Here is a 26743-nt window from a genome sequence, read left to right as displayed (position 1 = left end):
AGAATAGGTTGCTGATCCAAAATCTGCATTGCTGGTCTCCTAACACAGAATTTCTCCTAATTTCAGCTTGTTGGCCTTCATCCAGTCCCCCACTGATCTCAGATCAGTTTCTACAGTATCTCTAAGTATTAGATTGACAAAGAGAGTGTGTGTGCGCGCTGGGTGTCATCTGTATATTGAAGACAACCAACTCCAAATCCCAATGATCTCTTCCAGTGGCTTTATGTAGATTTTAAACAGCATCAGGAACAAGACTGATCTCTGTGACATTCCATGGGTAAAAGACCAGGGTGATGAGTAGGAGTCCCCCAATACCACCATCTGGGATCTCCCAACTAGAATGGAGCAGAGCCACTGCGAAACAGTGCCTCCCAGTATCAATCCAGCGAGTCGTCCCAGAATGCACCATGGCCAATGGTGCTGAAAGCTGTTGAGAGATCCAGAGGGACCAACAGGGATGCACTCCCCCTGTCTAGTCCCCAGCCCAGTTCATCTACCAAGGTGTTTTGGCCTCAGCAGGAAATAGGGCCCCTCAGAGCTAGTTAACATCAAAGAACAGACATCTCTCACAAACTGTTCTTACCTGCTGAGGACAGATTGGGAAAAAGCCCCAGAGAAGTTTACACCAGCTGAGTCCACTGATAAAGAGGCACCTATGTACCATCAGAAAAAGTCACCCAAAGCCTTAAGTCAGTGGAAGTAGAAAATTCAAGTTGAAGAATACCCAGACTAGGTGAAGGGAGGAAGTCGAAGGCAGTGTGCAGAAGACAAGACTTTGATTACAACAAACTATCCCGGGGGGATAAAAGATGTAGCTCGAAGAAAGACAGGCAGAAGACTCCATCTTTATGCTTCTCCCCAGACCAGAGTGAATAAAACTGTTGGCAAGCTTGGCCAGTCTTGGGTGAGCATGGATGCAGAATGAGAGTGTGCATGTGTTAGGGACATCGCAGCTTAGCAACACTGGCAAGCCTTCTTGTATTCAATAAAGCTTACTTTCATTGGATTTCACTAGTTGTCCCTATCAGAAAGAGGAGTAACATGCTGCTCAGGAGTTGGAACTGGGGAATCCAATTACTCTTCCTGGTCCTTCCTCCCTGAAAGGTAGGTCACTTTGGCCCAGTCTACAATTTTGTTCCAAACACATCTTAAAGCAGCAGTCCCCAAACTCCTACAATGGAGTTGGGACCACTGTAAGTCTTGGAGGGGGCAGGATAGGGAAAACCAAAAGTGCACTCCAATTGCCAAATGAAGTGATTTCTAGCATCAGGGGGGAGCCCGCAAAGGCCCCCTGAAGACCGTCCCCAAGGCCAGTGCGACCCCCCAGGTAGGAGGAAAAGCCCATGGGTTCCCACAGTGCCGCAACTGCTGCAGCAACATCAGGACACCTATTAAGGGGGAAGGCCCAGTTTTGGTTCCCTATGGTGGGTCACAAGCCACACTTAGGGAACTACTGCCTTAAAGGTTCACATAACACTTTAAGTTTTGGTGAATAACAATCCATTTCACCAAAGCTTCTGCTGAAATAAATCTTATTAGTCTTCAAGTGCACAAGATTGTTGCTTCTGCAAAAAACGAACACAGCTATCACTCTGGAAGTAGCTGACTTGAGTTACACAGAACTCTTCATCAGACTTGTCCATCTGAAGAGGTGTTCTTGACAGCTGGTGTCATCTCTGCCATGAATCCTCACTAGGTGGCCCTGGGTAAGCCTCAGTCTTCCTCAGCGGCCATATGGGGACCAGAATTGTTACTCACCTTACAAAACTGTTGCCAAGAACGACATCAACATAACGCATGAGTCCTTTGCAGGCTCAAAAAGTGCTAACTGTAACTGCTAAGCATTATTATAGGCTGCAAAGTTTACAGTACAAGCCTATGCATGATTATTCAGAAGTAAGTCCTGCTGAATGTAATTGTGCTTACTCCTAGAAAAGGGTGCAAAGGACTGCAGCCTTAACTGATTAATTAGTTAGATCCATTAGTTTAAAATCCTCTTGACTGAATAAAAATGTGCTGGTTAATCAGGCATTCATGTTCATGTTGGCAACATTTTCTTAAAAATTATGAATACAAATACTTATCAAAAGTTTGACTGGCAAGCATCACTGCAGAAGAGGCATCTCACTTTGGAAAGTGAAGCTGCTGACTCGAGTGCTCCGGGGCAAAGGTCAGCAATGGCGCCCTCTGCACCACACCACCCCCCTGCTTACCCAAAACTAATGAGTCTCATGGGATGTTGGAGCTGACTCAGAAAGAGTTCTGAAGCTTCCCCATTGTCTTAAACAATACTTCCGGGAAACTGGAAGTACTGCTTAAGATCGTGTTGGAAGCCCCAGGAGGCTTCCCACACAGTCTGGAGTGCTGCGCAGATGCAGTACTTGCTTCAAAATTTTTTACTCACTTGCAAATATAGGCGACTTACCAAAACCCTATGATGACGCAACTAATATTTCTTTAACTGGTTGGCAGAATTAGTTCTGTGTCACATAAACACTTTTACACAAACTAGATGTGGTCATGTTACTTATTTATTTAATAAATGTAAATACACAATCACACCCCACCTTGCCACATACATTGGAGGTAGTTTCAGAAAATAATGTATGAAATACAAATAGCAAGAAATCAGATACAATTACCTAATCTATTCTCTGAGTCACCCCAACCCACTCTGAAACAGCAGTCTGTTCCTCCAAGCTGTACACAATCATGGTATATTAGACTTCCAATGCTTGATTCTGTAGAGGCCCACTCCTTAGTGCTCAGGATGGAATACAATTTGGTTCCACCTTCAGCATGAACTCGTGATATGGTCTAGGCCAGGCCTAGACACAACATTCTCTTTCAGCCTCTCTCATCTGCAATAGTGACCTAACTGACTTGTCATAAGGATCACTAAGGCTGCAGTCCTATACACACATACCTGGGAGTAAGTCCCATTCAAATCAATATGTCTTACATTCACAGGCCAGCTCTCTAACAGCAAAAACCTATATACATCTATTCAGAAGTACATTCCACAGAGTGCAATGTGCTCTAGGAATACTGATCCCTGTAATTATCATCTGGGGACTGGTTTGTATTGATTTGCCATCCCAGGACTCATAAAGGCACTCTCACTCTTTGGAAAGGGACTGACTCACATGTCTTTGTTGCTGCTGATGCACCTGACCTGCTTCCACTGAGCCACCCTGTTCACAAAGTCCTGTCTCCTGCCAATTCCTTCTCTGTGTGCTTGAGCAAGCTCAATGAATAAGTCGATCCTGGCACCCAGATGGTGATAAATCAACAGGAAAGTGGGGGGAGGGGAGGGAAAGGAGAAATTTTTACAGGTTCTGCTCCAAAGTAAACTTGAGATCAATAAAGGAGGTGAGGTGATAGCAAGAAACAAGTATTAAACGCACTAGACCAGTGGTTCTCACAAGTTTAGCACTGGGACCCACTTTTTAGAATGAGAATCTGTCAGGACCCACTGGAAGTGATGTCATGATCAGAAGTGACATCATCAAGCAGGAAAATTTTGAACAATCCTAGGCTGCAATACTACCCACACTTACCCAGGAGTATGTCCCTTTCACTATCATTGTTAAAAGAATATACATAGTAGCTTGTTAAAAGTACAGATCTGTAACACTTCCCAAAATGCAGTAACATACTTGTAGCATCAAGTCTAATATATTAAAAATAAAATATTGAAATGAATGGGGACCCACCTGAAATTGGCTCGCAACCCACCTAGTGGGTCCCAACCCACAGTTTGAGAAACTCTGCACTAGACAATATTGGGTTCTGAAGATACAAGACACAACTGGAACTTTAAGACACATCGAAATTAGAATTTAGAATTAGATCTGCTTTTCTTATTGTAGTCTTACATGAAGAATTTCCCCAAAGGTTACATCAGATTGATTTTTCACACGTCAGCAGCTGCCAGACTTCAAACATTGCTGGTTCAAACATTGTGACATGTTTCAGGCTGGTTCAAACATTGCACTGGTTTCAGGTTGGTTTATTTTATGCAACTATACTTTGCTTGATCTTTTCAACTGGAATTTCAACTAACCATGCTTAATTCTGGGCAAACATACTAGGGGTGGAGGCAAAACAAATCCAGATGAGATACAACAAGTCAGATCTGATTATCATCCTCATCACCTATCCTGGTTTCTTAAAGTGCAATTAAAACAGTCCTCTGAGCCAGTGCAGGACCCCTGCGCCAGCTCCCACGTGTCACAAATGTGCCATAAGGCAGGTTTGTGCTCACTCAGGAGCTTGTTAGGCTGGTGCAGAGGCCTGCGCCAACCTGGGAAGGCCATATCTGTACCCTGTGTCAGACCGACAGGGTAGGTTTTTGCCAAGTGGAACAAGGGGTAGGAGAGGGAGATGGGACAGCATTCCAGGGGTGAGAAGGGGGTGTTTTTGGGTGGGGCAGGGTGGAATGGGAGATAGATTGGGCCAGGGAGGGGTGGGATTGGCTGTGGCAGTGCTGGTCACATCTTAACCCCCGTCCCTGATCTGAGCAGCCTTACATGGGCTGCTCAGAATTGTGCCAGCAAATTAGCTGACACAGAACCAAGTAGCCCCATAGGGCAGGATGGGGCTCGACACAGGTTAAGGGGAAAAATATTCCCTTACTCTGAGGTGACCTCCAGCCTGCACCTAACCTGTACTGGATACAGTGCAGGCCACTGTGGCCTGCCTGTTCCAGCTCAGGTTAGTATTGGACTGCCCAGGTACTGTACACTTAAGCTAAACAATGGCTCCATGTGAACTATCCAAATTGACCCTCTTTGTTATCAGAGACTTTGGAAAACAAGAATTGTTCTAACTTTTGGAGAATCCAAAATGCATTATTTTGTGATTGAGGCAAAAAAGTAAAGGAAGGGACGTGGATAAATTAGTGCAAAACTGGTGTTCACCTATTAGCAGACAATTGTCTAAAGCAGTGGTTCTCAAACATTTTGGTCTTCAGAGCACTTTACACTCCTAAATGGTCTCAGGGAGTCCTAGGGCACCAAAGAGCACATATCGAGAAATGCTGGGTTACAAGAATTCTCTCACTATGTTATCCATTACAGAAATTGTATAACTATATTACTTTTGTACAGCAGCTGATAGTTTTACAGCGCAATCCTAACTTGCGCAAGAACACGAAGGTCAGTGGGCCTGCGCTGTATGTAGTGCAAGTTTGGAGTGGCTGAGGCTCAGAATGGGACAAGGGGAAATAGTCTCCCTTACCCTGGGGAGAGTTGCAGTAGCCCTAAGGGGTCTACTTGGAACTGCACCACGTGAACAGGTGGTGTAGATCCAAGCAGAACAGAGCAGCCTGAAGCCACTCTGCACTGCCCGAGAACAGGGCTAGGATACATCTTAACTGCTGGGTTCTGGCCTCGCCTCCCACTCGCCGCCTGCCCATCCATGGGCCCGCCCACTGCCTGCCCTCCCCTGCCCCCAAACGCCTCCTCCCTGACCTCCCCACACATCCCTCAGATCCCCATGCCGGCCGAGCTCAGCTGGCGTGAACTCACCTGCTGCAGATGCCGTGGAGGCTGAATCTGGCCTCCGCAGGCCAGCACGCCTACATGGGCTGGCACAGCTTACTCCGAGGGAGGCACAAACGTGCTTTACAGCACATTTGCGACCCTCCCGGGCTGGCACAAGAGACTTGCATTGGCCCATGGCACACTTAGGATTGCGCCCCTAATCATTTTTCTATAACAATCAAATTCACACACACATACATCTTAGATCAGATCACGGGAATTCCTTCTTTTTCTACATTCTTCTTCAAATCAGCACTAATCCACTAGAATCAATGGGCTGATTACCACAGCATGGATCTTCACTGAATTCTCAAGAGATCTGCATTCAACATTCCAAAGCAATACAAAACACTGTTTCTCAACAACCACTCCAAGCTCACAGATTCCCCAAACCTGTCCCTGAAAGACAAGTTAACATATTTTTAATTCATTTCATTCCCACTAGTGTTTCATGCAGTGATGATCTGGCTGGACTCAGCTGTTCCTTCCCAGCTATTTCAAATTCCCTCATGATAGTCAGGTGTTTAATTCCCTTGTCAGAGAATCATTCAGGCTGCCAAGAATAAAATCTGCATGAGCCTCTATTCTCAACCTGTTTGGTGACTTTCTGTTTACCTGCTTATGCAAAGAAGGAAACTGCACACCCAGGCAGACCTGATCCACTACCATTCCAAATGAGCCTGGTGGGGAATTCTAGTTGGGCATAAAGGCTTGTCCTCCTGTTTCTATACAACACTATCTAGTACAAATTCAAAGAGTAGCAGCAAAAATAAAAGTGCCACCCTAAAATCTAACAATTAGCATAGCGACAACTTTGTAAACTAAAGTCCATTTCATTGCTTGCACAAAGTGTTATTGCAGAGAGAAACAAGAAAAAATGTAAGTACTGAGGCCCAAAAGCTTTGAAAATCAAGAAATGCCCTTTGCAAGATGTCTATGCAAAGCTCCAATATATCCTACACAAGAGTAGTTGAAAGAGAACCTTACTTATAACTGAGTCCTAGAGAGGATAGAATCAAACTTGCTGATAAATTCTAGCTCCATGTGAAATGTTAGAAATGAAAATAGTTTGGTCACAGTCCTTCCCCATTACATCACAAATGGTACTATCTCAGAGGTATCACATTCCATAAGGCAGTAGCGGGATGTGGTGGTTGCCCTGTACTTGGACCTCATGGATCACAAAAGCCACTCAAGGAACAAGAAAATGTTGGAGATGAATCATTCTTCCTGGAGTAACTATGTGACTATTGCTCAACACCCAGCAAGATCTAAAAAATATATCTGGCTCCAGTTTATTGTTTATCACGTTTAGTTCAGATGAGTACACATGGCTCCTCCCCTGCTTTTACCCTTACAACCCTGTGAGGTAGGTTAGATTGGAGGTGGTGGCTGGCCCAAGGTCACCTGTAAGCATCAAAAATGTAACTATGAAAAAATATATAATATGAAACAAGCTTTAGTAAACTCAGTTTAGATGTGTATGCAGTTTAGATGTGTATGCAGCAGCATACTTCAATGAGAATAAAAGTTAGGAAAATAGTATTGGAGAGTAATGAATTAGAATAAATTGAGGATCAGAACACAAGTCAGTATTACAAGATAACTTGATAATGAAATGGCCACAGATGGATGCCTGTCATGAATATGTACAGTTTAGGCCTAGTAACATGTAAAGCCTGAACCAAGCTAAAACAGTAACACAGAAGTGGCTTGCAGTCCTAGCTGCTAAGAATTTACAACTCAATGGAAGGTAATTATGTAGCACCTAGGCAGCCAGAAAGATGCCCATCAAGAATGGAATGCAGCTGTAGATCTCCAGGGGAAGAGCTGAGAGGGCGAGCTTCCAGCCCCACTTCTGTAGGACAGGCTCTTTTGGTTTTTGTCTCTTGGTGAGATAGGTGGTGGGTGCACATCCTGCCCCGCCAGGACCATGTGGCCTTTTAGGTAACTGGCCTGAGGATCTACAAAAGAAGCTGACCCAGGTGAGAGTCAGAATAATAGAGTTAGCCAGTTAGCTTTGTTGTTTTATGCTGATATGTTTCCTAGAAGTTTTTATGCCTCTAGCATTTGCTGCCTTTTGTAACTTTTTGTAACCCTATGTACTTAATAAAGTAAAAACCCTTTTACCATGTTGGTTCATTGTCTGTTGGGGACAAAGGTTCAGAATCCTGCCTAGCCATTCAGCAAGCTATCAAAAATCCTCATTGTGGACTAGTAACTTGAGGACTGAGACTTTAAGTAAAGAAAGTGCTCAGTGCCTACAAGGGATATAGTTAAGCCTAGAGGGTCTCGGTGTCCCTGGACTGAGGCACTGGCTCTTACAGGGTGGTGGCAGTACTACCGAACAGGGATCTTTGAGGGCTCTAGGGTTCAGAACCAACAACTCTGAGCACCCAAAACCCTGGGAGTGTGAGTGAGCATCCAAAACCCTGGGAGTGTGAGACCAAGTATACAACAATGCCCACAAACAAGCAGATCTAACTAAGCACAAATGTGGATTTTGTTTCCTTGAAAATACAACTTCCTGATACATAAAAGAAGGATCATTCCTGGACACTGACCCCAAATTCTTTTGGATTAGAGCTTTCACACTGGACATTTTGTTAATGCAGGAAGAGCACAACCAGAAGGAAAAGCATAGGGTAGGATCAAAGGGGTGAGTTGTTACTGGGCATGCTTCTCAGAACACGAATTATGCTTCTCAAAATGCATGGGGGGACTCTATTGTGCTGGAACTCTAAGCATTGGCCAATGGTACAGCTCAAAGGTTCAGCAGGGAAGCAAGAGGGAGGTAAGCATGAAGGTGCAACAAATGTTATTGTGGGGGTACATTTTGTAAATGTATGGGATAGCGGACCTCAACAGGTGGGAAACCTTGGCCTCTGAGCGGCCCGCTTGGAGGCAGGCTGTGCAGCATGGCCTTTCCCAGTTTGAAGAGACACTTGGCCAACAGACTGAGGCAAAGAGGCAAAGAAGGAAGGCCCATAGCCAGGGAGACAGACCAGGGACAGACTGCACTTGCTCCCAGTGTAGAAGGAATTGTCACTCCCGAATCGGCCTTTTCAGCCACACTAGACGCTGTTCCAGAACCACCATTCAGAGCACGATACCATAGTCTTTCAAGACTGAAGGTTGCCAACTACTACTATCGGATGGAACTAAATCCACACACATGCAGCACTCACACACAGAAGGAAAGATAGAGGTAGAAGTTGCTTTTTGGGTGTGTGTTGCAATGCAGCCCACAAAGAATGGCTAGCCAACTCATAGTGGCTTCGGATAGCACTCGGGAAAGGGAAGCAGGGGAGAAAGGGAAAAGGCCGGAAAGAGAGGGAACCAATCAGTTACTAGTCCTGGGTGCCAGCTTGGCACAGTGGTTCCTGGCCATAGCTGGATTGAGAATGCTTCACACAGCACTGGTGAGTGTAATGAACAAATCCTGTGGCAGGAAGACAGGTGAGCAAAGGACAAAATACACAAGGGATTCTGTGCCCCAACCTTTGATATGCTTTCATTCCACAGAATCCTATGGGAACTTGTGTAGGGTGAACTCATCAAGGAACCTATTTTAGTGACTTCTTGGCTTCAGATTGTTCACCCCAAGATCTAAAAGTGTGCTGCAATTGTTTTGCACCTTTCCAAGGGTCCAACAAAGGACTCATGACAAGGTATGGAGTTCAGTTGCCTCCAGAAGAGTTAGGATTGGAGTCCTTTCATCAAGCCAGGAAGCGGTGTTTGTTCACAGGGTCAAATGTGCTGTGCAAGTGAGGTATAGTCGATCATGGAATTTTCCAAGAGAGAGGAACGTCAGGCAAGACCTCTCCAAGCCATGAGACTGGGGTTGATTGCTCTGACAAAATTAAAAGTGTGGTCTTTCCTGCTGTCTGTAGCATCTGAGGCTTCTTGCCATAAAATCTGCTTTAGAATCAAAACGTTGGCCTGGTTCCTGTTCTCCAGGCAGGCACCCAGGGCCACATGCACATGCATGCATGGGTGTCACACTTCACACATTCAAATAAAATAAAAAAGTTGTCAGGCAGCAGAGTGGGGAGGTGGGTGCTGTGAATAAAGTTAAAGAGAGGTTCCAGGCTGGGATAGTTATGTACATACATGTGTTCCTGGTGAGAAGGACCATGGGCAACCAGGAAACAGCTCTTACATACATAGTTGGGGGGGGGGGTGAGTGGCAACTCCAGTCCCCCTTCTTGGTCCTTGGAAGTCAGCAAGGAGTTGCTGGGATAATCAGTACCTATGATCTACTCAGCCTCATCAGAAAGCTCTTTCCTACCAAGGGCCCCAGACAGGCAGACACACAAACAGAATGACTCAAACCTGAGACAAGAGGTAAGGCGAGTTTAACATATCCTGCCCCATGGCTAACCATGTAACAGTAATATAGAGTTAGCTTGCTCCCACATCCTTTCCCTGCACAGGAAGCAAAACCCAGATATATCCAGGATCCCAGCACAGGGACACACACAACACCCCCTGGCATTTCTCAACATTTGTTCCCCACTTTACAATTTCAAATGGTCGACCTACTGGAAGTAGCACTGGAAAACTGGTGATTATATCATTGCTGCTTACTTCTGGATTGGGAGGCCAGACACAATGTGACAAACACCAGTAAGAGGCTCAGGGTGGGCTTTTTAAGAAAAGTGCACACTGGAGCTCTGCCTGCCAAGTTGAGCCTCTTACTGCTTCTTGTCACTTTGCATTGCTGGTCTTGCTGCCTGGCGGTGGGGGGTCTGGGGTCCTGCACATACCACCAAGCACCATCTCAAGTACCACTGGTTGAGAAACACTGGTTTAGTCCAAGTAGCCAGGCTGGACACATTCTGTGCTATTTCCCCCACCCCCAATTCAACCCTCACAGTTGCCCAGGGCCATACAGCAAAATTCAGGGTTGGGGGAGGAGGCGGAACCAGATCCAAGCCTGCCCCCCCCCCCATTCTGGACATGCAGTAGTGCAACTAGAGGAACATGCACAACTCTATTCTGAACATGCGCAACCTGGCAGTAGTGTAGCTATAGGGACATGTGCAACTAGGCGGTAGTGAGCTGGGGGGGGACAAAACAACGTTAGGTTTTGCAGGGTGCCTCACTGAGGCATGCAAACGGTCACTTTGCATGTTTTATGCAAAGTATACCACATACAAATCGATGGTAAGGCCACACCTGGAGTATTGTGTCCAGTTCTGGTCGCCGCATCTCAAAAAAGACATAGTGCAAATGGAAAAGGTGCAAAAGAGAGCGACTAAGATGATTGCTGGGCTGGGGCACCTTCCTTATGAGGAAAGGCTACGGCGTTTGGGCCTCTTCAGCCTAGAAAAGAGGCGCCTGAGGGGACACACGATTGAGACATACAAAATTATGCAGCGGATGAACAGAGTGGATAGAGAGATGCTCTTTACACTCTCACATAACACCAGAACCAGGGGACATCCACTAAAATTGAGTGTTGGGAGAGTTAGAATAGACAAAAGAAAATATTTCTTTACTCAGCGTGTGGTTGGTCTGTGGAAATCCTTGCCACAGGATGTGGTGATGGCGTCTACCCTAGACGCCTTTAAAAGGGGATTGGACACGTTTCTGGAGGAAAAATCCATTACAGGTTACAAGCCATGATGTGTATGCGCAGCCTCCTGATTTTAGAAATGGGCTATGTCAGAATGCCAGATGCAAGGGAGGGCACCAGGATGAGGTCTCTTGTGATCTGGTGTGCTCCCTGGGGGATTTGGTGGGCCGCTGTGAGATACAGGATGCTGGACTAGATGGGCCTATGGCCTGATCCAGTGGGGCTGTTCTAATGTTCTTAAGTTCACTTCCTCTATTCTGGACATGCACAACCAGGCAGAAGTATTCCCTATACTAGACGTGGGTAACTAGGACATGCACAACTCTATTCTAGCCATGTGCAACCGGGCAGTAATGTGCAACCGGGCATGTGCAACCGGGCAGTAACCGGGGGGGGGGGGTCAAAACAGTGCTACGTTTTGCAGTAAGGGTTCCTCACCGCAGCATGCAAACTGTCCCTCCCCCTATTCTGAACATGTGCAACCAGGACATGCGCAATCCTATTCTGGCTATGTGTAAGCACGCAGTAATGTAGCTGAGTGGGTGTCAAAACATCACTCCCTATTCTAGACATGCACAATCAGGCAATAGCTATCATCCAGCTATGCCACTGCTGGGGGGCTTCTGGGGATGGGAGACCCCACCGAGCTGCCCCTCCTTCCTCTTTCAGCCACTGGTTGTTGAGACTTTTTGTGAGGCAGGGAAGAGCCTCCACGAGACAGTAAATCTTTTTAGCAGGGATGTATGCTGGGTGGGGAGGCAGGTGAGGCAGAGCCTCCCCACCGGAGTCCTTTGAAAATCGCCACCACCGTGTGAGGTGCTCAAGCACACTCAACCCACGCGCTCGCACTTGAGCGCCTCACATGGTGGCAGTGCTTTTTGAAGGACTCCGGCGGGGAGGCTCTGCCTCACCTGCCTCCCCACCCACCATACATCCCTGGCTTTTAGGGTTTTATTTTTAGCAGGCAGCTGACAGGTGAGGCTGCTCCTCAACCCCCAAGTCAGGAGAAGCTTCACCTGTGTGACTTCTGCCATGCATATAAAATGGCCACTGGCACAGAAGGACCACAGTTGGCCCCTCCCCAGGTCTTTTTCCCGCCTTTTTCTCCCTGAGGCAGCCCCTTCACCTTCCAGCTCTTCTTCCCGCCTTTTTTTCCGAGGCAGCGACTCGCTTCGCCTCAGAGGCGGCCTCTCCAGGTATTTTCCCGCCTTTTTCCTGCCACGAGACTCGCCTTGCCTCAAGTGCAGCCCCTCCCCCCAACAGATCTCTTCCCGCCTTTTCCTCCCTGAGGAGACCGCAAGACTCGCCTCACCAGATGCTAAGCCCCGCCCCCGCCCCGCAGCTGAGAGAAAGGGGGCGTGGCCGCGCCGAGACGCGTCTATATCTTGAGGGAGCCCAGAGCGGCGCCTTTCAGTGTTGGCCAGCTGGCGCTCGGCGAGCGACGGGGCTGCGGAGGGGACAGAAAGGATGGTGGAGAAGCGCGAGGAGGGCGGGACCGAGGAGCTAGAGTGCGGCATCTGCTGCATGCCTTACGACCGCTGCGGGAGGGCGCCGCGCCGGCTCGGGGGCGCGCGCGGCTCCTGGAAGCCCTCGCGCTGCCGTCACGTGCTCTGCAGCGCGTGCGTGTGCCAGCTGGCGCGCGAGGGGTGGTGGGAGGAGGTCACGTGCCCGTACTGCCGCGCCGTGACGTCGCTGCGCGAGCGGGGCAACTTCCTCGTGGCCGGCGTGAGGCGAGGCAGCACCACCTTGGTCGGGGGCGGGCGCCGCCACCTGGTCCTGCCGCCCATCGACGCCGAGCTCTGGCAGCGAGTCGTCCGCGAGGAGGAGCGCCGGCGGGACGGCCGCGCCGACGAGGCGGAGGGCGCCGGAGAAGAGCAGGCGGAGGAAGGTGGCGACGAGGACCGCGAGCAGTGGCGGCTTTGGACGGCGCTGAAGAGGCTCCTGAAGGGGGGCGCTGCGCGTGCGCAGAGCGGAGGGGGCCGCCGCAGGAGCAGCGTTACGGCCCCCGCGCGGAGGCAGCCAGTCAACCGTGAGTGTCTCCTTCCGGCAGGCTGAGCGACTGTGCTGGGCCCGCGTGCCCCTCCCGCCTCTCGTCATCCGGGGGACCACGTGATGCTAGGAGGGCAGCTGCCCTGAGCTCGTGGTCAGGCGTGACTAGAAGCTCCTGCAGTTGGGGCGTCTTGACGTCACATGACATGGTGATGTCCGGTGGCGTAGCTGGGGGGCGGAACAGCCATCCTGGTGGGGAGCCTCAGCGCAGCGGGCGAGTGGCCCCTGGGGGGGGGGGAACGGAACTGTATGGCTCCAAAGGGAGGGGTTGCTCGCCCGCTGTACTGAGGCCCCCCACCAGGATGGCTGTTCTGCCCCCCCAGCTACACCACCAGTGATGTCACTTCCAGGTTCTCCCGGAGGAGGAGGTGCTGGTGGCTTCACGTCTCCCTCCTTTCAGGGAGCTGCCACAGGAAAAGGAATAGGGGCACAAAGCCACCTCCTTCCAGGAGAACCCAGAAGTGACTGCCTTCCACATTGCACCCTGCAGCATAGCACTGGGGCAGGTGCCCCCCAGGCTCCATCCTAGTTACAGCTCTGCTCGTAACAGTGGTTGCTGTCTGTGTCATTAGTACAGTGCACCTCTCTATTTAGTGCCTTCTGAATGTGTGAAGTCCTTTGTATAGTATTATGTCGATGTAGTCTTTAAACAACCCACTGATAGCTGCTGGTGTTCCTGTATTGCCGTGGGGAACTGAGGCTGAGTGACTTGCATAAGGCCATCTTCTCAGTTCATGGCACAGGTGTCATTTGAACCAGGAAAGGCCTGATTTGCAGCTCACAGCTGAACCCCCCCAGCTGATGCCAGTGGAGCATGCACTGCATCCTGCAGAGAGAGGCAGTTCCTGCGGCCTCCTCAAGGTTAAGGGAATCTATTGTTGCAGTTGATCTGTACCAGCCATTTTGCTGGTATAAGGCGGTAAAGAGGGAGGAACAGGAATAGGATGCTGGTGCTGCTGGGATTCATCCTTCCTACCCAAACGCTCCCCCTTCCACCATGCTGCTTTACCCGTGCTCCTGCTGACAGTAGGCCTCCAACACAAATGCCATTGGCAATGGCAGTTCCAGAATGGGCGCATGAACACTTACAACAGTAGAACTGCTATAATAAAGCCCGGTTAGGACTGGGCTGTTAGTCTCTTCATCACATGACTGCACCTGAACCAAGCAATTTCTCTCTCAGTATTCCAGCTGAATGCTCATGTGGTGGTTTTGCTTTGTCTTCTCTTGTTAGCTGAGAAGCATATGGGGCCTTCACACTTAACTTTTGTGTTTGTTTCATTTCCATCTCCAGAGGGCAAATGGGTCTAGAGCAGGGGTGCCCAAACCCCGGCCCTGCCCTCGAAGCCTCTCAATGTGACCCTCAGGGAGCCCCCAGTCTCCAATGAGCCTCTGGCCCTCCGGAGATTTGTTGGAGCCCTCACTGGCCTGATGCATCTGCTCTCAACATGAGGGTGACTGTTTGACTTCTCACATGAGCTGTGGGATGAGGACTTCCTCCACTGCTTGCTGTTTCACTCTGTGATGCAGTAGCGGCAGCAAAGGAAAGGCCAGTCTTGCTTTGTGCAAGCACTTTTACAGGCCTTGAGCTATTTTAAGACATTCATTCATTCATTCATATAAGTTCATCTTTAATATAGTCATTTATGTAAACTTATGTAAATTTATTCAAATTTTAAATGTAAAATAATTTTTTTTTCCTCGGCCCCCAACACAGTGTCAGAGAGATGATGTAGCCCTCCTGCCAAAAACTTTGGACATCCCTGGTCTAAAGAATTAAGCAGGGAAACATAGGGAGCCAGAGGCCTCAAGGATAAGAGTTCCATGATGCTTTTGGTCTGAAGTAGAATCTTTTTTCTTGGAGTTGAGCATGTTATTACAGCATGCACATTGCAGTCACTGGCCTAAACTCAGATTTGGGTACAAATTGGGAAAAGAGGCACTTTTTTCCCCAAGTGGTGCTCCTCTTATACAGGCATGCGCTGCTTAACTGTTTGCTTAATGATGGACCGCATATAAGCACAACAAAGATGCTCTTAATGAGGCAATTGCGTCTCCCATAGCCTGCAGCAGAGTGTGCGTTTCCACAACAGAGAGGCTCTTGATGCAAAGAAGAGGCAATCTATCTCCAGTAGCCTGTGCAGCCAGCTAGTGTCTGGCAGGGGGTGTCTGTTTACACAACAAAGGCAATATATTGGACTGAATGTTCACTTAATGACCTAATTACATAACAACAGGTATTGGGGAACGTATCCCCGTTAAGTGGCGCACATCTGTATTTAGTAGGGGAAGAGTAACAATTGCTCCTCATCCCAGCACAGTACTTTTTCCAATGGCTGTTTGCTGATGTTTCTTTTGCATCTTTTTGATTGTGAGCCCTTTTGGGTCAGGGAGCCATTTCTGCTGCAGTCACATACACACTTATCTTGGGAGTAAGCCCTATTAAACTATGAGGACTTATTGGCAATTAACAAACATAGGATTGCACTGTTATTTAATTTTCTCTGTAAGCTGCTTTGTGAAAGTTTTTGTTGAAGAGCAGTGTGTCAGCATTCTTAATAACTTCCTTGCCTCTGATGGAGCAGGAGTGGAGTAAGATCGGGTTCTTGCACATAATCATTGAAATACACACTGTCCTGTTTTAACAAGGGTGAGGATCTGTAATGGAATGGGGTTTTTGTTGAGGGAATATTTGGATGCTAGCATTTAAAATATTTATGGGCACAAAATGGGGTCAAACTCATCTGTTGCATCACAAGTTCTCTTTCTCCCTTGTGCAGCTTATGGCCCTGAAATAAAGGACTTGGCACTCGTGACCTGCTACGTCATTTGAAGAGCATGGCTGGCTTGCACCATCAAACCATGAGCTGCTGCATTAGAAGAATGTGGCACCTCTGAGCTTTGGCAGATCTCCTTTGCAACACATGAGGTGTTCTTTGCCTGCACGTGACCACAGAAGCTCCTACACTCTCTGGTCTCATTAGTGCAACATATGGGTGCTGCCATTGCGCCTGAAGCAATGATAGCAGATACAAACACATGGTCCAAGAAGAATTGCAGAAATGTTCATCGTGTTAGGCCACCAGGTCTTGTGTCATGTGAAGTGCAGCAGAAGACTAAAGAGATTGCACCAGAAGGAAGGAAGAAAATCTTGGTAGGACATTTCAAGGCATCTGAGAGGCAAGACAACGCTGCTCCAGGCTCTTGGTGGCTGCATGTGCATCCACATTTGTCCAGGAGGCACACTGCTTTGCACAGTTGGGAACCAGCCCCATGGTCATGTTCTTCAGCTTTGATTCTCTGTCTGAAAAAGCAGAGAAGGGAAACTTTTTTAAAATTATGGAATACCATCAGTTTACATGGTGGTTTATGTGGAGTAAAAAGCCAGTTCCCTCTCGCAGAGAACTTACGGCCTAGGTATTAACGTGGGGGAGAAAGAGATGGGGTAACAGTAAGCACATGACATTTGTGAAGTTACATGTACTTGAACTTTGTTACTGTCAGGAACGGGAGCAGGGAAGCATCCCTCAAAGCACCCTCTCACCTACGCTGGCAAGATGAATGGAACAGGTGTGGTTTAGAATCATTGCTAACAAGCTGCATCTTTGATTTGACAAAGACAATTTAGCTCTTTTGCAAAACTTGATATGAGACATTTGGGGCAGGGTGGACATGAAACTTGCTGTTTATGTGTAGATTCTTGCTAAACATTATTTAAATGTATTTAAACATCTTCCTCTGATAACGTTATCATTTGCATAATCCAGTTCATAGCGAAGAAGGCAGTTCCTGTTGCCACACACAGTTTTTGAAATTGGTTCGTTTTCCTTCTAGGTAAAGTGCTGCATGAGGAACTGATGCAGCATACTAGTTGATTGGCAAAGATCACACAGGGACTTGAGACCCTTGACTTCCAGGCCTTGGAAGTTCTCTAAATCCTTTGAGAATGGGTTTGGTCTGGGCCTTTTGTTCACGCTCCCCTTTTTATTACATTTGTGGCAAACTACAGAATGTGAATAATATCCACCAGGACCTAAGTCTTGTTCAGGCATTTGTCTTCTCATGAAGATGAATGTGGGTGTGACTTCTGACATGTGTGGTTGACTGCTCCTCCAGTGATGTGTGCCGTGGGCCCTGCCCCCATCAGCATTTCTCACTGCAAATGATGATCATTGAAGGTGGGAGCCTGGCACGTTTGTCTAGACAAGATATTATATACTCTCCTGGGTACTATTTCATTACTAAGAAAACTAGATTTTAAATGGAGGGTGGATAAGAAACATTTCTGTGAAATGTTTCTTCTATTTTTATTATGTTTTTCCAGTTAATATTTTGGCAATTGTAATTTATTTAATTTTAATAAAAACTTAAGATTAGAAATAATTAATTTCTAAGTGGCTGTTTGTCAGTGGTGGTGGAAGAGATCATTGGTGAAATTATCATTTCAAACAAGTCTGTTTAAGAAAGCCCATCAATGGAGTGTTGTATATTTAGGATTTCCATTTTGACCCTGTACCATAGCTGCCAAGCAAAAATCTTTGTTTATAGCTAGCACCATGTTTTTACCCCTACCCAAAGAGGCCATGTTCCCACTTTCAACAATTCAATAGCAAGCTTTTCACAGTTCAGCACTGCAGGATGAGTCTAACAGGAATCCTTGGATATCCTGGTCTTGAGTCAGTGGAGATTGTCTGAGATGTACATTCGCACAGTACCAGGCCCTTTCCTGTTAAATGTAGAATATGCTAGCTTTAATTTTAACAGACTATGTCAAAGGTGATTTCACAGACTCTTCTAAAAGACCTGTGATCAGCCATGTTGTTGATCATGGTGGTTCAACGGTAGTAATGCCCTTTGGGCACGATCTGGGAGTTGACCTTCCTGGCCCCTTAGAGTGAGAATAGGGTCTGATCCTAGGCAGATTTATGGGTTCTTTAAGAAGGAAAGGGACTGATTGTGATTGTGACAGAATGTCTTTCTTGCTCCATACTTGACCAGTGATCGTTTTCCAGTGTATGAGCAGACAGTGTCTGGATACACAATATGTGTATCCATCCTGGATTTTAGCTCCTGCAGCTTCCAGTTCCTTCACTGGGCTGACTCAGGCTCCTACCTGTGGAACAGCTGTCTCCTCACAGGGTCCCTCTCATTTCAAGGGCTGTTTTCAGTAGACCTATGTGGGTGGCATGGTTGTGAATCACTGAAGCTGATCCACCTAGCCCAAAGCAAGTAGCACAGGCCAACCAGCTATCTGTAAACAGGGCAAATGCAGCAGGATGTGACTAAGGCTTTTGGTGGCTAAGAAATCTTATTAAGTTGGAAGTAGCATGTAGGCTGGGTGTCATGGGATCAGGACAGCAACCTGTTATCAAGTCCCATGAGCCTGTAAGGCAGGGGGGAGGGGTAGAACTCATGACAAATGGACATGGAGAGGAAACACAGCCAAGGATTGACCTTCCTGGAATGAGATTGGGGGAGGCATCTCGGGAGAAGGACAATTCTGTAAGCCATATTGCCAGCATAGGGAACAAACTGGTAGAAAAAGTGTACTTTGGTTCATGGCATTCTGTCTGAATGTCTGCAGGCTCAAAAAATGCAGGTCATGAACCAAGCTTTAACTGGAAGCAAAGGAAGAGAAGAGACTATCAAACAATGGGAAGGCTGCAGCTCTCCATTGGTTTACTATTGGCTGCCCCCGTCTTTTGGGCAGGAGGAAAGGTCTGAAACTGGAATGCCGTATAACCTAGACTGGCTAAGGAATGAACATTCTGTCCTTCAGTTCTGCACCCTGTTCAACCTCCCTGTAGACTGCCTTTTGCTCTGTCACCTGCAGTCTGCTAATCCAGTGATTTTTTTCTGAAGCGTCCCCTTCTCATCTGGCTCTACAGTATCCACCTATGCATTGCAGTCCTTAGGCCCCGGCACGTTTGCCCACTCTCCCAAAAAACCACTGTTCTTCCTTTTATCCCCATATTGCTCATTTCCTTAGTTGGATATCTTTGTTCATGCTCACGTGCAGCTGAACAGATTTGGGAATCAAAGGAGTTGACTTACTACACCTACGATGCATTCTTCCTTCTCGTATGCCATGTACCTGCCCAAACAATTCTTCCTGTTCCACACTTACTAGGAATCCTCAGTGCCTTCCCTGACTTGGATGACCTGATCAGGTCTGTCCAATTTTAGGTGGATCCCCATTCATTTCAATGTTTTATTTTTAATAGATAAGACTTGATGCTCCCATGGTATGTGACTGCACTTGGGGAAATGTTACAGACCTGTACTTTTAACAAGCTACTATGTATATTCTTTTAACAATGATAGTAAATGGGACTTACTCCTGGGTAAGTGGGGGTAGGATTGCAGCCTAGGATTGTTAAACATTTCCTGCTTGATGACATCACTTCTGATCATGACATCACTTCCAGTGGGTCCTGACAAATTCTCATTCTAAAAAGTGGGTCCCAGTGCTAAATGTGTGAGAACCTCTGGCATAAGGGAAAAGATGTATTACACAGTAAAATAGAATAACATTTAATAGCATCAATGAAGTTAATGATGGAAATGTTTCAGAAATTCTAGCAATCTTATGACATTTAGCACCTCAAGCTTTTGTTGTAAACTATGAGCAACTCTCTTATGGTTCACTTGTTTTTTCACTTCTCCCTGTAAAAAGGAGCATGTGCCTTGAAAGTGTGGGGATGCACTACCCGTCAGGCGCACACACGCTCATGTGCTTGGTCTCACATCCTCAGTCCTCTTGAGTTCAATGGGACTTACTTCCTGGTAAGTGTATAGGATTGCAGGTTAAGTCTGGTGCTGAGAAGCTCAGAGCCCCCCACACAGGAGGCGAAGGTCACTGGCTGATGCTCTTGTTCCTGGCTGGCAGGCAGGCAACCTCATTACCAAGGGAAAGTTCAGCTTTCTCCAGTAGTTCTTTGGTGGGGCAGCTGTCTTCACCTCTGGGGTGTAGAAAAGCAGTCCATCCTGAATGTGGGATTATATTTTGTTTTGCTAGAACAACCGTTTTGGATTACATGTCAATCAAAAGTTGTGTCAGAGCCAAATGTAGGCATGCAAGAGCAACTATGTGGACAGATTTCCAGCTGGCTGCCCTACATGCAGATTGCAGAGGCAGCAGTAGCAGAGCCTCTCAGGACCGAGTTTGAATGCCTTCTGGGGGGGAATGGCTCCCGGGCCCAACAAGAGCAGTCCAGTCTCTTCCTACCTATGAAGCACAGAACTGAACATGAGAACAAAAGGGGGGTGCCTGTAAAGCACAACTGGGGCAAGGCTTTCCCTACTGCATGGCTGGCACTGAATGGCAGAAAAGCTCCTGTTGGCATTTTGCAGTTTTCATGCTGAGATTTTCTTTCTGCTGTAAAACCAGCATTGACTGAACCAGTTCAGCTTCTCATTTGCACCTTGCCCACCTCACGTCTCCTCGCTGTCACCCTTGCTTGCTGAACCAACTCAAGGAAGTACTTTCCTGAAGGAAAGCCTCTGGATGACTCCATCCGCACCTGCTGCCGTTTCTGGACATCCTTCAAGGGCTGCAAGTCTAGAGTTGCTGGTTTCTAAGCCTACTGAGTCCCTACAGGTAGACCACAGCTGCGATACAAGGACATCTGCAAGAGGGATCTGAAGGCCTTAGGAGTGGACCTCAACAAGTGGGAAACCCTGGCCTCTGAGCGGCCCGCTTGCAGGCAGGCTGTGCAGCATGGCCTTTCCCGGTTTGAAGAGACACTTGGCCAACAGACTGAGGCAAAGAGGCAAAGAAGGAAGGCCCATAGCCAGGGAGACAGACCAGGGACAGACTGCACTTGCTCCCAGTGTGGAAGGGATTGTCACTCCCGAATCGGCCTTTTCAGCCACACTAGACGCTGTTCCAGATCCACCTTTCAGAGCACGATACCATAGTCTTTCGAGACTGAAGGTTGCCAACCTGAGTCCCTAAAGACAAATATGTGGTAAAGACTCAGACTGCAGTCCTATCCACCCTTTCCTGGGACTAAATCTCATTAAATAGAAGTAAGGCCCACTCTAATGAGATTTACTCCCAGGAAAGGGTGGATAGGACTGCAGTCTGAGTAGACATGCATAGGATTGGGCTGCCAGCCTCATCTGACAATCTGGTAGGATGTGTTTGGGCAGCGCTCTTAAAATCCACTAGCGTTCTGCAGTGGGTTGGCTGGGTGTGCTCCAAAGAGAGCATCACTCTGGGGCAGGGTGGGGGTCGAAGAGAGCTTGCTTCCACAGTCACAAGGGTGAACAAGGAGGAGAAAAAAAACACAGCAGGTCACTGACTGTTCCCACTCTGCAGAGGCTTTGCCTGCCCAGGGCTCAGAAAACTGGGACAGAAGGTGATGAGTGCCCTGCAGAGATGGAAAGCAGTTTACATGGCTGTATGCTGACCCCTGCTGGTTGCTGGTGTCTGAACACCACATCTTCCCCCCCCCTTAATTAGCTTGTCTTTGCTCATGAGGAAAGTCTCAAAACTGTCCAGATAGCTGAGTTTGGGGGCACACAAAATATCTCCACCTCCTGCCTTGCAGCTGCACAACACAAGGCATGTCAGGCATCTGTGGCAGTTTCCTCCTGCGGGTGCCTGTTGCCCAGTTATGTGGCCTCCCCTTGTGCAGAATAATAAACTTTCCTTTTCCCAGAGTGGATATGACCCTTGGTGGTGGTTTCCCTCTCCAGTATCGACTGGCACACAACAGCAGCAGCTCCAGCAGGGACCCATTGTGGGATGGAAGGCAGTGCAGTGGGGAGGGGGGTGCTCAAGAGCTGATATAACTCATGATTGTATAAAAAGCAATAGGACGCTATAAGAGACATAAGAACATAAAACAAGATCAACCCCACTGGATCAGGCCATAGGCCCATCTAGTCCAACTTCCTGTATCTCACAGTGCCCCACCAAATGCCCCAGGGAGCACACCAGATAACAAGAGACCTGCATCCTGGTGCCCTCCCCTGCATCTGACATAGCCCATTTCTAAAATCAGGAGGTTGCACATACACATCATGGCTTGTAACCCGTAATGGATTTTTCCTTCAGAAACTTGTCCAAACCCCTTTTAAAGGCGTCTAGGCCAGATGCCGTCACCACATCCTGCGGCAAAGAGTTCCACAGACCGACCACGCGCTGAGTAAAGAAATATTTTCTCTTTTCTGTTCTAACTCTCCCAACACTCAATTTTAGTGGATGTCCCCTGGTTCTGGTGTTATGTGAGAGTGTAAAGCGCATCGCTCTATCCACTCTGTCTGTCCCCTGCAAAATTTTGTGTCTCAATCATGTCCCCCCTCAGGCGTCTCTTTTCTAGGCTGAAGAGGCACAAACGCCGTAGCCTTTCCTCATAAGGAAGGTGCCCCAGCCCAGTAATCATCTTAGTCGCTCTCTTTTGCACCTTTTCCATTTCCACTATGTCTTTTTTGAGATGCGGTGACCAGAACTGGGCACAATACTCCAGGTGTGGCCTTACCATAGATTTGTACAATGGCATTATAGGGTTGCCCAGAAAGTAACGCACCACATTTTTTTTCTCAGCCTACAGTAATGGTATGAATGTAAAACTTTAGATATACATTATTTGAATTTTCAGGAGTGCGCACACAAATTTTTGGTTTCTTCAGACAGATAGCGTAGCTGCAGCAGTGTTTCGAAATGGCGTCTGTAAGTGATGTACGTTACAAGCAGCGTGTCGTCATTGAATTTCTCACTGCGGAGAAAGAAACTGTTGGGAACATTCACAAACATTTGTGTACAGTTTATGGAGAATCTGCAGTCGACAGAAGTACGGTTAGTCGCTGGGCACAGAGGGTGAGGCCATTAGAAGGCGGTTCGGCAGAGCTCCAAGATTTGCAGCGTTCGGGGCGGCCATCCACGGCTGTAACACCTGACAAGACGCAGCTTGCTGATGTGCTCATTCGCGAGGACCAACGCATAACGACTAGGCAGTTGGCGCTGAAGCTGTCAATCAGCAAAGGAAGTGTGGATGCAATCATCCGTGCTCTTGATTACTCAAAAGTGTGTGCATGATGGGTTCCGCGCTGTCTTACGGTGGACCACAAATCTCTCAGAAAAAACATTTCTTCTGAGTTGCTGAAACGTTTTGAAGATGAGGGGGAAGCATTCTTGTCCAGGATTGTGACAGGTGATGAAACCTGGGTTCACCATTTTGAGCCCGAAACAAAACGACAGTCGATGGAATGGCGTCATCCTCAATCTCCACAGAAGAAAAAATTCAAAGCAACTGCTTCCGCCGGTAAGGTCATGATCACTGTGTTTTGGGACTGTGAGGGCGTCATACTCATTGATGTGATGCCAAGAGGCAGCACCATTAATTCTGAAGCTTATGTGAAGACATTAACCAAACTCAAAAAGCGCTTCCAGCGACTTCGGCGCCATAACAACCGAGGTGAATGTTTGATTCAACATGATAACGCTCGGCCTCACACACGTTTGAGGACTTTGGAACACATCACTAAACAGGGTTGGACTGTGTTACCCCATCCACCCTACAGCCCTGACCTAGCTCCCTCAGACTTCCACTTGTTTGGGCCATTAAAGGATGCCATTCGCGGAAGACATTTTGAGGATGACGAAGAGGTGATTCGCACAGTGCAGAAATGGCTTCATGACCAGAACAAGGAGTGTCCTTGTGTCTTGCTGGAGGAAGGCCATAGAACTGGACGGAGATTACGTGGAAAAATAGGGAGTGTAGAAGAAACATTCTTTCTTGTGTGTAAGTTTCATTGTGTTCAATAAATAATTGTTGAAGAAAAAAAATGTGGTGCATTATTTTCTGGGCGACCCTCGTAATATTAGCCGTTTTGTTCTCAATACCTTTTCTAATGATCCTGAGCACAGAATTGGCCTTCTTCACTGCCCTGTTGACATTGGGTCGACACTTTCATCGACCTGTCCACCACCACCCCAAGATCTCTCTCCTGATCTGTCACACACAGCTCAGAACCCATTAGCCTATATGTGAAGTTTGGATTTTTTGCCCCAATGTGCATGACTTTACACTTACTTACATTGAAACGCATCTGCCATTTTGCTGCCCATTCTGCCAGTTTGGAGAGATCCTTGTAGAGCTACTCACAATCTCTTCTGATCTTCAAACTCAGATAAGTTTGATGCCATCCACAAACTTGGCCACCAGGTCATTTATGAACAGCTTGAAAAGCACTGGTCCCTAGACAGATCCTTGAGGCACACCGCTTTTGACCACTGTGAAAATTGCCCATTGACACCCACTCTCTGCTTCCTGGTCCTCAACCAGTTCATAATTCCCTGACTGTGGAGTTTCCTCAGCAGCCTTCAGTGAGGGTCTGTGTCAAACACCTTCAGAAAATCCAGATAAGTAATATCCACGGGTTCTCCCGCATCCACATGACCTCTTCAGAATTCTAAAAGGTTTGTGAGGCAAGACTTACCCTTACAGAAGTCTTCTGATTCTCTCTCAGCAAGGCTTGTTCTTCTATGTGTTTTAAGATTTTATCTTTAATGAGGCTTTCTACTGTCTTTCCTGGAACAGATGTTAGGTTGACCAGCTGAAAGTTTCCCAGGAAAGGAATTAATGCAATTTTAACACTGCCTGGATCTCCTTTCCAAAATATTGTTTTCATGACCTTTCAATATATTCTTCCTTTTTACAATAACAAGTTAGTAAATGTCTGTTCTGGTCTATTTGGTTCTGTTCTGGCTGAGGAGGATTTGAGGTCTTGTTTGTCTCTAACACATCCTACTAGGCTTTTCAGTCTAGAAAAGAGGCACCTGAGGGGTCTGATGACTGAGACATACAAAATCATGCAGGGGATGGACAGAGTGGATAGAGAGACACTCTTTTCCCTCTCACATAACACCAGAACCAGGGGACATCCATGAAAGCTGAGTGTTGGGAGAGTTAGGACAGACAGAAGATATTTCTTTCCCCAGGGTGTTCCACATTAGTTTGTGGAACTCTTTGCCACAGGAAATAGTGATGGCATCTTGCCTGGATGCCTTCAAGAGGCGATTGGACAAATTTCTGGAGGAAAGTTCATTACACGTTACAAGTTATAGTAGGTATATGCAAGCTCAGTTTTAGAGGCAGGCTGCCTGATTGGCAGATGCAGGGGAGGGCACCAGGACACAGGTAGTGTCTGTTGTCTTGTGTGCTCCCTGGGGCATTTGGTGGGCCACTGTGAGATACAGGAAGCTGACCTAGATTGGCCTTGGCCTGACCCAGCAGGGCTCTTCTTATGTTCTTACTGCTTTTTGTATCCTTTCTCTTAAAATATTTGTGCCCTGCCTTTCCCTTTTACAAGAAGGCTCCAGGCAGTTCAGAATCAAATTTGAAATATAATAAACTTTAGATATAGGCTGATGGGTTCTGAGCTGTCTGTGACAGATCAGGAGAGAGATCTTGGGGTGGTGGTGGACAGGTCGATGAAAGTGTCGACCCAATGTGCGGCGGCAGTGGAGAAGGCCAATTCTATGCTTGGGATCATTAGGAAGGGTATTGAGAACAAAACGGCTAGTATTATAATGCCGTTGTACAAATCGATGGTAAGGCCACACCTGGAGTATTGTGTCCAGTTCTGGTCGCCACATCTCAAAAAAGACATAGTGGAAATGGAAAAGGTGCAAAATAGAGCCACTAAGATGATTACGGGACTGGGGCACCTTCCTTATGAGGAAAGGCTACGGCGTTTGGGCCTCTTCAGCCTAGAAAAGAGATGCCTGAGGGGGGACATGATTGAGACATACAAAATTATGCAGGGGATGGACAGAGTGGATAGGGAGATGCTCTTTACACTCTCACATAATACCAGAACCAGGGGACATCCACTAAAATTGAGTGTTGGGCGGGTTAGGACAGACAAAAGAAAATATTTCTTTACTCAACGTGTGGTCGGTCTGTGGAACTCCATGCCACAGGATGTGGTGCTGGCATCTAGCCTAGACGCCTTTAAAAGGGGATTGGACAAGTTTCTGGAGGAAAAATCCATTACGGGGTACAAGCCATGATGTGTATGCGCAACCTCCTGATTTTAGAAATGGGTTATGTCAGAATGCCAGATGCAAGGGAGGGCACCAGGATGAGGTCTCGTTATCTGGTGTGCTCCCTGGGGCATTTGGTGGGCCGCTGTGAGATACAGGAAGGTGGACTAGATGGGCCTATGGCCTGATCCAGTGGGGCTGTTCTTATGTTCTTACCGACTCCCCAATACTGCTCTTTTGCAAGCATTTGGAGGCTTAACACTGAATAGGTATGGAAAGGCAAATGCTTATAAAAACAGCCCCCTTGCAACTACTTCAGGATTTTGGTCCTAGTGAGAGAACCCTTACAGGGCTTGTGCAAGCTTATACACTCACACAGCAGAAGCTCCACCACAGGCTACATGGGCAGCAGCCTTCTCCCAATTCAGACCACAACCCATCTACCTAGATCAGCACTGTAGACACTGGCTGGCCATGGCACTTTGGGTGTGCTGACAGGAATTCTCTGCCTTCCCTGGAGATGCTGACAGAGAATGAGTATGGGACCTGCCACAGAGCTATGGCTTGCAG

General features: G+C 47.4%; 1 protein-coding gene across 1 annotated transcript; it reads left to right on the top strand.

Annotated features, from left to right (window-relative positions):
* The first annotated feature begins 12594 nt into the window (after positions 1-12594).
* On the top strand, positions 12595-17502 carry RNF227 (ring finger protein 227). Its single transcript, XM_066630417.1, has 2 exons — positions 12595-13156; positions 15957-17502. The coding sequence occupies exons 1-2, from the start codon at positions 12595-12597 to the stop codon at positions 16007-16009; spliced, it is 615 nt and encodes a 204-aa protein (XP_066486514.1). The 3' UTR covers positions 16010-17502.
* The last annotated feature ends 9241 nt before the right edge of the window (positions 17503-26743 follow it).

Source organism: Tiliqua scincoides, chromosome 5 (genome assembly GCF_035046505.1).
Source record: "Tiliqua scincoides isolate rTilSci1 chromosome 5, rTilSci1.hap2, whole genome shotgun sequence".
In the NCBI taxonomy this organism is placed as follows: Eukaryota; Metazoa; Chordata; class Lepidosauria; order Squamata; family Scincidae; genus Tiliqua; species Tiliqua scincoides.
The sequence above is the reverse complement of the archived record's forward strand: the minus strand, read 5'-3'. Positions and strand labels throughout refer to the sequence as shown.

What these genes read in the sequence shown, in the direction of transcription:
- RNF227 (XM_066630417.1), top strand. Translation starts at nt 12,595, where the DNA reads ATGGTGGAGAAGCGCGAGGAGGGCGGGACCGAGGAGCTAGAGTGCGGC. An exon ending in GCGGAGGCAGCCAGTCAACC is followed by an intron (nt 13,157 to 15,956) that starts GTGAGTGTCTCC and finishes TCCCTTGTGCAG; the next exon opens with CTTATGGCCCTGAAATAAAG.